General features: G+C 28.2%; 1 protein-coding gene across 1 annotated transcript in view; it reads left to right on the top strand.

The window, feature by feature from the left end:
* LOC139857826 (uncharacterized) overlaps window positions 1-16,417 on the top strand; it is a 398,536-nt gene that overhangs the window by 35,868 nt on the left and 346,251 nt on the right. The window contains exon 4 of the mRNA XM_071846664.1: window positions 2,174-2,191. Within this exon, the coding sequence (XP_071702765.1) occupies window positions 2,174-2,191 (18 nt within the window). The remainder of the gene's footprint in view (window positions 1-2,173; window positions 2,192-16,417) is intronic.

The raw sequence follows: 16,417 nt of genomic DNA, 5'->3' as shown, positions 1-16,417 counted from the left end.
ACCGACAGTGATATATATAGGATGACTTATTCCTTTTAAGTTTAGGGTTTTAGTTTGAGAAAACAACGAATAGTTACAGGTTAAATTAGATAAACGTGGGGATTAATTTAGAAAAGCATAAGCAGAGTAATGGTTTAGTAATTGGTTTGCCAGGCAGGAGGTCCTGAGTTCAAACCTAGGAAGCTGCAATTATTTTTTTTCCTCAACAGATAGTTGTACCAGTTGGGCCGAAGTACTTTGGGCCGTGTCTGATGGATTATTGGGCTTGAAAAATAGTTACGGGTTAATTAAATAGAAGGTGTAGTTTAAGTCAGAAATGTAGTCGCAGTGCAGTGGTTGGAAGGGGTGTTGTTTAAGTGAGAGGTCTCGGGTTCGATTCTAGGCTTGGACAGTTATTTTTATTTTAACTCCTTCAAAGGTAGTCTCATTTCTTTTTATTATTATTATTATTACTATACTATTATTATTATTGTTATTATTATTATTATTAATAGGATTATTGATATTAGGATAAAAACAATAAAAGTACTATTACTTTTATTAATAATTGTATTGGTATCATTTTAGAATTGTTTTCATTATTATTAATAAAAGTATTATTATTAAGTTTACCATTAGTAATAAGATTTTTTACGATTATTATTATTAAAGTGTTAAGTTTTAATATCAAAAAGTATTATGTTCATTATCATTATTATTAAATTATTTAATTTATTAAAAACTACTGATATTTCATTACTATGTGATTTATTATTAAAAGTTATCATTAATATTATTATTAATAGAAGTAGAAGTATAAATAATATTATCATTATTATTAGTATTATCACTATTATTATTTCAAATATTACTTTAGTATTACTAATGTACTATTTTAACAAACAAATACATACAAATATATTTATATATGACAAAATTTAATAATTTTATGCAAAATGAATATAAGTGTTAACATAATAATTATATCATTAATAATAATATATATATTCGCTCGATTACAAGTATAGGTATTAATATATATATATATATATATATATATATATATATATATATATATATATATATATATATATATATATATATATATATATATATATATATATATATATATATATATATATATATATATATATATATATATATATATATATATATATATATATGAATGTTATAGGTTCGTGAATCCGAGGCCAACCCTATACTTGTTCAATGTCGTTCTATGTATTTTTACTACAAAATACATTGGGTGAGTTTCATTTGCTCCCTTTTACTCTTTACATTTTTGGGGCTGAGAATACATGCAAATGTTTTATTAACTGTTTTACAATAATTATATGCGTGAGTTTCATTTGCCTTTTTACCCTTTATATTTTTGGACTGAGAATACATGCGCAACTTTTATAAATGTTTTACGATATAGACACAAGTAATCGCAAACTACATTCTATGGTTGAATTATCAAAGTCGAATATGCCCCTTTTTATTAAGTCTGGTAATCTAAGAATTAGGGAACAGACACCCTAATTGAAGCGAACTCTAAAGATAGATCTATCGGGCCCAACAAGCCCCATCCAAAGTACCGGATGCTTTAGTACTTCGAAATTTATATCATGTCCGAAGGAGGATCCCGGAATGATGGGGATATTCTTATATGCATATTGTGAATGTCGGTTACCAGGTGTTCAATCCATATGAATGATATTTTTGTCTCTATGCATGGGACGTATGTTTATGAGAAATGGAAATATGAAATCTTGTGGTCTATTAAAATTATGCAATGATTATTTATGTTAAACTAATGAACTCACCAACCTTTTGGTTGACACTTTAAAGCATGTTTATTCTCAGGTTTGAAAGAAATCTTCCGCTGTGCATTAGCTCATTTTAAGGATATTACTTGGAGTCATTCATGACATATTTCAAAAGACCTTGCATTCGAGTCGTTGAAGTTCATTAGAGATTATTATTAAGTAAATGACAGATTAGGTCATTTATAGTTTGGATATTATGAAATGGTATGCATACCTGTCAACTTTCAATGAAATGAATGGTTGTCTTTTAAAAACGAATGCAACGTTTGTAAAATGTATCATTTAGAGGTCAAGTACCTCGCGATGTAATCAACTATTATGAATCGTTTATAATCAATATGGACTTCGTCCGGATGGATTAGGACGGGTCGTTTCAGTTGGTATCAGAGCGGTGGTCTTAGCGAACCAGGTCTGCATTAGTGTGTCTAACCGGTAGTTGTTAGGATGCATTAGTGAAGTCTGTACTTCGACCTAGTAGTTGTTAGGTTACATTAATGAGTCTAGACTTAAACCTGGTCTGCATGTCAAAAGTTTTACTTATCATTTCTTGTCGAAAATTAATTGCTTATCATTCTTAGTCTAAGCACATCTTACTGCATTTATTGCATGAATAGTGTATAGACAAAAATTCATATCTTAGCGTATCTGCTAATCCATATCTTAGCGTATCTGTTACCATAAACTTTGCCTGATATATTTCGTAAATTCCTCCGTAATCTACGAAATCTTCTGATCTATATATAGATATTCTATTTAATTAGAATACCATTCAATAGTCGGAAATCATTTCATATCGAAAAACCCTTCATTCAATCGTACGCAATGGAACTCACACTAGTTCAAGTCCCTCGGATTCGGAAATGGAGTCCCACTCCAGCTCCGAAAGCAGCGTCACCAGAATGAATCAATCAATCATCCATCCCCAATTAATCTGATGACTTCGTAGTCGACTAAATCAATGGAGACGAGAAGAAGGCGATCCTTTTCATCAACCAAATTTCCCTCTTGGCAAAGAACCTGAAGCACTTACCGGTGAACCTATTAGAAACACCATTTTCATACTCATTTCCCGAATACCTCGCCACGATTAGATTCTATCTAAAATTTTAAACTTTATTCATTCGTTTGTTACGACCGACAATCATCCCAGAATAATATAAGAAGTCAACGAACTTCGCGCTCGAGTGATCAATGTGGAGAATATGGTGCAAAATGTACCACCTTCAGCAATATTACCGGCACCAACAGTACCACCAACAATAACATCCACATCCCAAGCCTCAATTTCACAATCTATTCCACGAACATCAACATCATACGTACCATAGATACCAAGGAGTACCAACAGCAATGAACAATGAAGTATTGATCCATAACTTCATTACTATTCTGCGAAGAATATGTGGATCCTAATAATTAACGATGAAGTATTGATCCATAACTTCATCAATATTCTGCGAAGAATATGTGGATCCTAATAGTTTTAGAGATTACTTATTCTAGCTTAAACCGAAAAATTAAATGAGTCTAATATTATATTGACTCATTAAATCCATGATTACATATGAAGAAAGTATATATGTATATATATTTTCATAAAGATTGTGATTAAAAATTCTTTCGTACAAACTATTAATGATGAAAATATTTTAACGGGTAGGTAATACCCGAGGAATATTTAAGATTTCACATTAATAAGTTACATTGTACATTCTTCAAATCTGATTCAACAGTCATTTCCTATCCTACTTATATCCACAGATATATGAATCCGTTCACCACAGAATAACCATTTTCATTCAAATTTCATATTTGGATTTTGACCTATCAGAAATCTAACAAGTGGCATAATGAAAAAAACATTTGATGGAATAAATTTGTTAGAAACAAACAAATTAACTATGAGAAAATTTGTTAAGAATCCACGCTAATAAAATCCTAGCTAACTGTTCCTAGCTAACTGTGGAATAATCAACTGAGGACTACTAACAGTGGACAATTAAAATGAGTTAAAATATTGATTATAACATATGAAACTAAACAATTCTTCAAGTTTGCCACTTGATTTCATCTTAAATCTCATTTGTATTTTGACGATTACACTTCGCGTTCAAACCTTTCATGATTTTTGAAAAACATCTCAATCGAGAAGATGTACCAATCGCACTTCATCTACGGAAGAAAAGATTGATGCGCATAAATATGCACCTGAGAAACTCTTAGAAACTGAGTAAACGCTTAACACTTATCTGTGCTAGCTCCGTTGGCATTGTTATTACCGAAAATAACTTTGCAATCCCTTTCCAAAGTAGCCAATTTTGTCACAGCTTCAGCAAATCAACTTCGATTTTCACTCGGATTAACCTTATTATAACCTTGATTTATAAGTTTGTCTTTCGTCATCGTTACCGGAGAACCGTTTACACCCCATCACATTATCAGAAAACTTAGCAGCAACTTCATTACTCATTTACTTAAGTCTCTCCGAAGAACCATTAGGATTGTTCATTAAAACCTTACCATATACTCATCCATATCTTATAATGAGAATTGTCATACCAATTACAGGAAATCAGCAATCAGTATTTTGAATCTCGTAGCATTTCTACATCAACAGTTATATGTATACATATAACATTTATCTCATAGAATTATGAACTTTCATTCTGAAATTCTGAAAAGCACTCTAGCTTACGAATCAGATCTCTGAGTTCTGAAAAATGAATCGAGCAAACATGAAGGAGACCAAGGACAAATACAAGGACCAAACCCTGTATTTAAAGAATCCTGATGATTCTGTTTTTGATGAAATATTTAGCGAATACCCTACTCCTAAACCGCTCTAAATCACCGTGAATGAATTTCTTCATCACAATTTGGTTCTAACATTCCAAGATATTATCGTATCTTTCATTATAAATATCCTCAATATTTTTGAAGATATCTTCATAAATATTCTCGTCCGATATTAATTATCTCTCCGCGCTATCTGTGTTATATCATAAAAGGAAACTGTGTTAGTTTCTAAATTACGAAAAAATTCGAATTTAATTTATGAATGTTTTTGAAGTAGTGTTGGAAACTGATGCATGAGTTAGTATAATATAATGACACTTGATCAACGTGATTATATTACAGTAAGTCATGCTGAATTTCTAATGAAACGTGATGATTCACAGTACCATCATCATGTGCCATTTACACGACTCTTGCATTTTACTCAATCTCCAAACATATTAAGAACATATCTTCTTGATAGTTCTATCTTTCCGGATATTCTGGTAATTTACCAAATTAAGATCGTGCCATTACGATTTCCTTTTTAGAATATTAACAATGTTCATTCCGAAATTCATATTTGCGAATTCTGGACCATTACAAGCTGTGCTTAATCGCAAGAAGAGGAAACAAAAGAATGAAGCTCTGAAATAGAAATTGGATTATAAATCGCAGAAAATAAGAGAGAGCATTAACTATAGATGACAATGATTAGGGGAGACAGAAGCAGGGACATCGAAATATAAGAAAAGATATAAAACCCAACAACCACCCAGAAATTATAAACTATATATGTCGATGCATATAGCAATATAAAGACACGGGAGGACTAGAAACATTATAAACCCAAGAGTATAATAGAAGTGAATAGATTCTTCTGGCGGTAGATGAAAGAGAAGAATGACAGATATGAAAGTTAAGAATATATCAAGGATCAGAATGGGATGGAGCATATTGGCAAATGTTTTAAATTATGAACTAAGGAAAAAGACTAGAAGATGTGAGGTATGGAAAGAAGGAAACAAAGGGGGTGGATTTATAGAGAAATATCTGACAAAGCAATCGAAACAGATTATTGCATTTAATCAAAGGAGATCATGATTTCCTTAATCATCAAAGAACCAAAACCTGTTACGAAGATTTTCTTTAAATCCCATGAATTCCGGAAATCAATCATAACTACGTCATCGGTTAAAACGATTATACCTTTACACACTTCACTCTTTTGCGATAGCTTCACTTATACTCTTCGCATAAATCAAATTGTTTTATCTATACTATTCAATGATGATAAAACTCTATTTATCAACGCATATTCGTCATGAAAACATTTTTATAGTTAGCCATGACGACCTCGCTCAAATTTCGGGACAAAATTTATTTAACGGGTAGGTACTGTGATGACCCGGAAATTTCCGATCAAATTTAAACTTAAATCTTTATATGTTTCCGACACGATAAGCAAAGTCTGTAATATTGAAATCTCAAAAACTTTGAAACTGTGTTCATGTATTCATTTACCCTTCGACTGCTCTCGACGATTCACGAACAATTGTTTGTAAATAAATATGTATACACAAATATAAATGTAAGTATACATATAATAATTTGAAATTATAAAAATTAAACATTTAAAATTAAATATGTAAAATAAGATACAAAATAATTAAGAGTAACTTAAAATGAAGCTACATATATAAATATATATGATATATTGTTATTACTATTATCATTAAGAATTATTATTATAAATTATTATTATTATCATTATTATGATTAATAGAAAATAACACAATTTATTTTATCATTAATAATATTATTATGATTATTAGTATTATTAGTATAATTAATAATATAATTATTATATTATTATTATTATTATTGTTATTATTATCTATTTAATAACAACAATTAAATACAAAATATAAATACTGACATATATATATATATATATATATATATATATATATATATATATATATATATATATATATATATATATATATATATATCCCGGGATCAATTTCAAATCTTTTTATATAACTGTAGGTGATTGAATAACAGTACAAATCATTTACAATATGAACAAATTCTATTAGTAGTCATATTCATCTTTTTTATATGTTATTTTACTTTCCCTGTGTTCGTTGTCTATTGAGAACCTTTACACCTTGTACATTATATAAACTAACAATCTGTAATTCAGCCATTTGGAATTCTTTTCTAGTATCATTATCAATTACCAAGTATATCAAAACCAATCATCATATTCCAATTCATCAACTTGCAATCACTACAAATCAAACCCATCACCCCACTATCTCGTTTTCTTTCTATTTCAGATCCTTTTCACTAGTAATTTATGTAATATAAACAAATATTCACTTGATCAATATCACTTTCCTGGTAACAACTAACCACATCTATTATTATTATCTTCTATATATATCCTATACAATATATATACATTACATAACATATAATTACAGAGAGATATATATAGTTTATATATACACATACATATACAACCTTGATCAACCCGCCACCACACTCATCCTCCACCATGGTGAACCGCAATCCTCAACACCTTGATTCACACTCCATCACCACCGTATCACCCTATGGACCACCTTACACCACCACTCTTTCTCTCCCTTATTTCCTCTCTCTCCTTTTCTGTTTTGAAACCAAATATAAACCGTAGTCACCACCATCGAGCTATGAAAATTATTATCACAATAACCATTGTATAGCCTACTACTACTTCCTGTTTCTTTTTATTTGAATGAGCCAAGAAACCCATCTTTATCTCCCTCTCTCCTTATCTATTTCCTACTCTTATTCGAAAACCCATCACATTACCATAAATCATTAAACGATTATTGTTGTGGTTTTCGGTTGTAACATACTCAAACAACCACTCTTAAAACTGAATACTATGTTGTTAGTTGCTGCTATCCTTCGAACACCAACAACCCACAACAAACACCCTTTTATTTTCTCCTTCATTCCTTCGCTGCTTCTATCTTATTTCTATCCCTATCCCGTTCGTTTTCTAATTCAGTCCAAGAATGAACCATCAAAACAAACCCACATGACCGGTATTGTTGCTGATACTGCTCGTAATTTTTTTTATCCTAGCCTTATATTCTGTCGCTACTGTTACAGCAACTTTAATGCTTCAACCGTCACCATGTAACCACCTTCAAACCATCACCAATCGAACTGCTGCTCTTCGAACCATTAACCTGTTTATGTTTCCTGTCGTGTTGATTGGATCCATCATCACCATCATTCGATTTAGTACTTTAGCTAAAAACCCACCTTCTTGTTTAAATTATACACACCTGCTTATTATTATTCGATGATGATCAACAGCCATTTAATTTCGACTGCTACTGCTGCTCGTGATATTTTATGATCGGTCCAATTCAACGATGTTGTGGTCTAATGAAGGTTGTAGTTGATGAGGTCAATTAAGATGATTAAAGATGATTTTTTTTTTGTTATTCGACAATGGAGAAGAAAGATGGGATATATGATCCCAGATCTTGAAAAAGGAGTGATATATTTTTTTAAAAACAGATTCCACTTGGTTTATTTTAATGTTTATCTGTGAAGTAGTGACCGACAGTGATATATATAGGATGACTTATTCCTTTTAAGTTTAGAGTTTTAGTTTGAGAAAACAACAAATAGTTACAGGTTAAATTAGATAAACGTGGGGATTAATTTAGAAAAGCATAAGCAGAGTAATGGTTTAGTAATTGGTTTGCCAGGCAGGAGGTCCTGAGTTCAAACCTAGGAAGCTGCAATTATTTTTTTCCCTCAACAGATAGCTGTAACAGTTGGGCCGAAGTACTTTGGGCCGTGTCTGATGGATTATTGGGTTTGAAAAATAGTTACGGGTTAATTAAATAGAAGGCGTAGTTTAAGTCAGAAATGTAGTTGCAGTGCAGTAGTTGGAAGGGGTGTTGTTTAAGTGAGAGGTCTCGGGTTCGATTTTAAGCTTGGATAGATATTTTTATTTTAACTCCTTCGAAGGTAGTCTCATTTCTTTTTATTATTATTATTATTACTATACTATTATTATTATTATTATTATTATTATTATTAATAGGATTATTGATATTAGGATAAAAACAATAAAAGTACTATTACTTTTATTAATAATTGTATTGGTATCATTTTAGAATTGTTTTCATTATTATTAATAAAAGTATTATTATTAAGTTTACCATTAGTAATAAGATTTTTTACGATTATTATTATTAAAGTGTTAAGTTTTAATATCAAAAAGTATTATGTTCATTATCATTATTATTAAATTATTTAATTTATTAAAAACTACTGATATTTCATTACTATGTGATTTATTATTAAAAGTTATCATTAATATTATTATTAATAGAAGTAGAAGTATAAATAATATTATCATTATTATTAGTATTATCACTATTATTATTTCAAATATTACTTTAGTATTACTAATGTACTATTTTAACAAACAAATACATACAAATATATTTATATATGACAAAATTTAATAATTTTATGCAAAATGAATATAAGTGTTAACATAATAATTATATCATTAATAATAATATATATTCGCTCGATTACAAGTATAGGTATTAATATATATATATATATATATATATATATATATATATATATATATATATATATATATATATATATATATATGAATGTTATAGGTTCGTGAATCCGAGGCCAACCCTATACTTGTTCAATGTCGTTCTATGTATTTTTACTACAAAATACATTGGGTGAGTTTCATTTGCTCCCTTTTACTCTTTACATTTTTGGTGTTGAAAATACATGCAAATGTTTTATTAACTGTTTTACAATAATTATATGCGTGAGTTTCATTTGCCTTTTTACCCTTTATATTTTTGGACTGAGAATACATGCGCAACTTTTATAAATGTTTTACGATATAGACACAAGTAATCGCAAACTACATTCTATGGTTGAATTATCGAAGTCGAATATGCCCCTTTTTATTAAGTCTGGTAATCTAAGAATTAGGGAACAGACACCCTAATTGACGCGAACTCTAAAGATAGATCTATCGGGCCCAACAAGCCCCATCCAAAGTACCGGATGCTTTAGTACTTCGAAATTTATATCATGTCCGAAGGAGGATCCCGGAATGATGGGGATATTCTTATATGCATATTGTGAATGTCGGTTACCAGGTGTTCAATCCATATGAATGATATTTTTGTCTCTATGCATGGGACGTATGTTTATGAGAAATAGAAATATGAAATCATGTGGTCTATTAAAATTATGCAATGATTATTTATGTTAAACTAATGAACTCACCAACCTTTTGGTTGACACTTTAAAGCATGTTTATTCTCAGGTTTGAAAGAAATCTTCCACTGTGCATTAGCTCATTTTAAGGATATTACTTGGAGTCATTCATGACATATTTCAAAAGACCTTGCATTCGAGTCGTTGAAGTTTATTAGAGATTATTATTAAGTAAATGACAGATTAGGTCATTTATCGTTTGGATATTATGAAATGGTATGCATACCTGTCAACTTTCAATGAAATGAATGGTTGTCTTTTAAAAATGAATGCAACGTTTGTAAAATGTATCATTTAGAGGTCAAGTACCTCGCGATGTAATCAACTATTATGAATCGTTTATAATCAATATGGACTTCGTCCGGATAGATTAGGACGGGTCGTTTCAATTTTGACTACTTTGACACGCTACGCTCCACCATCCTACACATCATATTCTACACCTCTTAATCATAAGTGCAATGACGGCGAGAAGTCGTAGTTGCAAGAGGGTTGGCATAACAAATATATATTTCAATATATATATATATATATATATATATATATATATATATATATATATATATATATATATATATATATATATATATATATATATATATATATATATATATATATATATATATATATATATATATATATATATATATATATTGTAGATACAGTGGGGACGCATCCCACTCAGTGCCTTCCCAGCTAACCGCTTGGTGACCACTGAGCATACCTCAGACACTGATTTTACAGCCCTGCCTCTCGGAAAATCCAACCATAATCGGACCGCGAGGAGTAAGATTCAATGCTTCATCACAGGTAACACTGTGAGAACCCTCTCTATGATTAAGCCCACGAGACAGCTTAAACCAGCTCTGATACCACCTGTAGAGACCCGTCCTAATCCACCTGGACGAAATCTTCAACATTTGGTCCCTTTGCGAGGTACTGACCTAAATATGTTTAACGACCCGTCCTAATCCACCAGGACGAATACATTACATTTGATCTCATTGCGAGATTCTGACCTCTATATGATACATTTTTACAAACATTGCATTCGTTTTTAAAAGACAAACTTTCATTACTTCGAAAGTTGATCGGCATGCATACCATTTCATAATATATCCAAACTACAAATGATTTAATAATAATCTTGATGAACTCGACGATTCGAATGCAACGTCTTTTGAAATATGTCATGAATGACTCCAAGTAATATATCTCTTAAATGAGCAAATGCACAGCGGAAGATTTCTTTCATACCTGAGAATAAACATGCTTTCAAGTGTCAACCAAAAGGTTGGTGAGTTCATAGGTTATCATAAGCAATAAAATTCATCATTTTGATAGACCACAAGATTCAAATACAGTACACCTATCTCGTGTACAAAACTATTTTTCATAATGCTTAGCAGAGTAGGTTCGTATCCTTTTCTCCCCCGTAGGTTGCCTCGCGATTTTTAAATAACCGTACACATATCTCGTGTACAAAAATAATACACATAATCTGTGTATAAAAATCATTCGCTCGATACATAACATTCAATTTGATTTCATTGCTCAACATGGTAACCGACCTTAACATATAATGTGCATCAATAATATCCCCAAAACAGAACATCTCGTCTGTATAATATATAAACCTCGAAGTACTAAACACCACACCCACTAGCTCTTCCCTCTAGTGAACATTCTGGGTGTGGGTGTTAAACCCGGTAGCTACCTTTAGGATTCGAATGAATTAGGGTCATACCCGTTTCTAATTCTTAGGTTACCAAGCAATAATGTTCAGGGAAAAAATATTCACAACAATTAGTGGCAATTATCACGTCCAACTAATTCAATAATAATTCACAGAACTTCTGTCTGCATAATAATTCATTCGAGGAATGTTTTGCTTGTGTCTATCTCGTCAAACTTTTATAAAAGCATTTCATGTATTCTCAGTTCAAAATATATTTCAAAAGCATTTAATAAAGCAGTTATAAAAACAGCGCATGTATTCTCAGTCCCAAAAATATAAAGAGTAAAAGGGAATCAAATGAACTCACAATACAATATTTTGTAGTAAAGATATGCATACGACGGAACTGAACAATGCAGGGTTGGCCTCGGATTCACTAACCTATATCAAGTATATATATATATATATATATATATATATATATATATATATATATATATATATATATATATATATATTAAAACATATAATCGTAGTTGAACAAATGTATATATTATTTTTTAGTGATGTAATTGTTTATATTTAATAATTTATAGGTTTCATTATTTATATAAACATATTCATTTTATATAAAAAATATTAATATAGTTAAGTTGTATTTATTAAGTATATTTTTATATAAATAATCTTTATTTGATATATTAATATTACTAGTAATAATGATGATGATGATGATAAAAATAATACTGATTATGATAAAAATCATGATAGTTCCTAATGATGATAATAATAATAATTTAAATATTAAAAAATGATAATTTTTATAAGAATGTTAATTTCAATGATAATACTAGTTTTTATAAATTTAGAAATAATGATACTTTTAGTAATAATGATAATAATAATACTGATAATAATAATAACTATAATAATAATAATAATAATAATAATAATAATAATAATAATAATAATAATAATAATAATAATAATAATAATATTTATCATAATCATATTATCATCATCTATTAATTATAAGTATATATATATATATACACACAAATTACTCTTGTTATTTCAAATATGCATTAATATATTTATACATAAAAATATTTTAATTTATCTGTATAACTGATATGTATATCATAATAATTGTATGTATTGATTTTATATTTTAAAATTTATCTATTGGTATATCATTTTTAAATCATATTCATGTATTTATTTATGTAGGGTTTACTTATACGCATATGTATTTTTAGTAATATAATTTACGTCTTTATATACATGTATTACTACATATCGTATTAATATTTATATTTATTATCTTAAGTACTATATTTTACAATCTTCACCATCATATGTTAATATCATATTCATATCAAAACATATGGTTATCTTATTCGGTTCATCTATTGTATTTATTTATTTTTAATACTTCAACTAAATATTATAAATATTTGAAATGAATAAGTTTAGGTTTTAATAAAATATACCTTTAACGAGAGGACAAGAGTTTGAACAATCGAGTGGAAATCGTGGTGTAATCGAACATACCATAAATGGGGTTATCATCATCATTATCATCGATCCTGCCGTCACCATTCACATAAAATCATAATTATAGTAATAATATCAATAATGATGATGATGATGATGATGATGATGATAATAATAATAATAATAATAATAATAATAATAATAATAACCATTAATAAAATTTATACCTCTTTTAACAAAAAGTCCATTAATATAAAAGAAGGAGTCCAAGAAAAGAAAAGCCCATTTGTGTTTTGTTATATAGATCCATTAAGCCCAAAATCTTATTTCATATAAACCGGTCGATACAAGTTGTGGGTGTGTTCTTTCAGTTCGATCGGAAGCAGAGGTAACAACAGAGGCGTACACAGTAATCAATCATCTAAATGTCTGTCGATTTACAGCAATGGTTCATAGCGAGGCTTGATGATGATGTTCGAAGGTAACGATTTTTGTTTTATTTAATTAAATTAACTGATGGATTGTGGGTATTTAATCAGGGTTCGGGTTGGATCGATATCGAACGGTGAATATCGTTTAAATGGGAGAAAAATTAATGGAAAAAGTAACGATTATCAGTTTTTGTGGAAACGAATTTGATTGGAGTAGCAGCAATGGCTGCAATCGACAAAGAGCATGAGTATTTAGTTCTTCATAGGTTTGATGATTGAATTCGAGATCCAGTGTCTTGTAGGTATTGGAATCAACATAAAATCTTCTGAAAATATGTATCAAATGTTCGTAAAGTAGATTGATCTTCTGAAAATTTTGTAATTAGCTCCAATTTGGACAATGCAACTTCCGTTGACTTTTTATTCAAATGTTTGAATTCAAAATTCATTCTCAAATCCTGATGTTAGGATCTATAAATTTGTAAATAGTCTAAATAGATGATTTATAACTCTTCTGCATTTTTAGATTTGGATGAAAGAGTCGAGTTCATGGTTTTGATGTAATCGGTAGTGAACAGAGGGACATGGTGGTTTTGTTTTCTGTAAATTTCTTTTCGATTCTTTAATTAACAGTAATGGTTATATATCGTACAAGGGATCGGTTTTTATGTAGCAATAATTATTGACCAAGTTTTGTTTGGTGGTGATGATTTGATCGACAAGGTTAAACGAGCAGGTAGGAGAATCAGGAAAAAAAAATAAAGATGAAAAGGATATAGATTTCATGCGTATATTTCTGATTTTATATATTCAGTATTAATAAATAAATAAATATATTAATAATAGTATTTCTAATAATAATATTAATTATATAAGTAATAATAATAATAATAATTAATAATAATATTAACAACTATGATAATTATCAATAATAATAAACAAAATGATATTACTAATGATATTGTATTATGTTTATGATAATATTTATAATGATTTTAATAATAATGACAATTATAACAATATTAATAATCTTAATAATAATAAAAATCATAATTTACTATTAAGTATAATAATAATGATATTAATTGCAATAATATTAGTAATGTTATCATATTAAATGTATCAGATTTAATATAACAATATTAATAATACTAATATTAATATTAGTATTAATATTTATTTTGGTAATAATGAAAGTAATATCAATATAATAACTATATTTTAACTTTGAAAATATCTTTAATATATTAATATTACAATTCATTAATTGTGTAATTTCTAATAGTTATATTATATATATATATATATATATATATATATATATATATATATATATATATATATATATATAAAATAACATATGTGTAATATTTAATATTTATACATTTTAATATATTACAATATACATATAATCATCAATTATATATAGAAATCACATATAGATTCATTTTAAATTACACTTAATTATTTTGTAATTTATTTTACATATTTAATTTTAACTTATATTTTATAAGTTCACATTATTATATATATACTTACATTTATATATATATATATATATATATATATATATATATATATATATATATATATATATATATATATATATATATATATATATATATATATATATATATATATATTTACATTTGTATTTATACAAAATTGTTTGTGAATCGTCGGGAATAGTCGAAGGGTAACAAAATACATGAACACAATTCAAAAATTTTCGAGACTCAATATTACAAACTTTTCTTATCGTGTCGGAAGCATATAAAGATTGAGTTTAAATTTGGTTGGAAATTTTTGGGTCGTCACAATATGCCATGAGCGACTCCAAGTAACATCTTTAAAATAAGCAAATGCACAGCGGAAGATTTATTTCATACCTGAGAATAAACATGCTTAAAAGTATCAACCAAAAGGTTAGTGAGTTCATTAGTTTATTATAAACAATCATTTTCATTATTTTAATAGACCACAAGATTTTCATTTCCATTTCTCATAAATATACATCTCATATCAGGCATTTCGCAAACTGCATAGAGATAAAAATCATTCATATGGTGAACATTTGGTAACCGACATTAACAAGATGCATATAGAATATCCCCATCATTCCGGGACTCCCTTCAGACATGATAAGTTCGAAATACTAAAGCATCCGTAACCTGGATGTGGCTTGTTGGGCACGATAGATATACCTTTAGGATTCGCGTCAATTAGGGTGTCTGTTCCCTAATTCTTAGATTACCAGACTAAAAAGGGGCATATTCGGTTTAATAATCCAACCATAGAATGTAGTTTCAATTACTTGTGTCTATTTCGTCAAACATTTATAAAAGCGCGTGTATTCTCAGTCCCAAAAATATATATTGCAAAAAGCATTTAAAAAGGGAGCAAATGAAACTCACGATACAATATTTTGTAGTAAAAATATTCATACGACGATACTGAACAATGCAGGGTTGGCCTTGGATTCACGAACCTATATCATTTGTATTTATATCAACACACGTAATTGTAATTAAACAAATATATATATTATTATTAGTGATGTAATAAATTAATAAGTTTCATTATATATATTTTCATTTTCTATATAGAAATATTAATATAGTTAGGTTATGTGTATTAAATATATATTTATATATATAATATTTACTTTTATGCTTATATCATTAAAACTTTTATTTTCATGATCATAATTATTATTAATAATGATATAGATAATACTGATAACAATAATAATGATAGCTTTAATGACAGTAAAATAATAATTTTAATAAAAATGATAATGATAACAATTTTTAATAATAACAATACTAATAATGATAATCATATTAATAATAATAATAATAATGATAATATTTATAATA

This window comes from Rutidosis leptorrhynchoides, chromosome 7 (genome assembly GCF_046630445.1).
Source record: "Rutidosis leptorrhynchoides isolate AG116_Rl617_1_P2 chromosome 7, CSIRO_AGI_Rlap_v1, whole genome shotgun sequence".
Classification (NCBI taxonomy): domain Eukaryota; kingdom Viridiplantae; phylum Streptophyta; class Magnoliopsida; order Asterales; family Asteraceae; genus Rutidosis; species Rutidosis leptorrhynchoides.
Note: the sequence above shows the minus strand (reverse complement) of the source record. Positions and strands in the feature narration are given on the sequence as shown.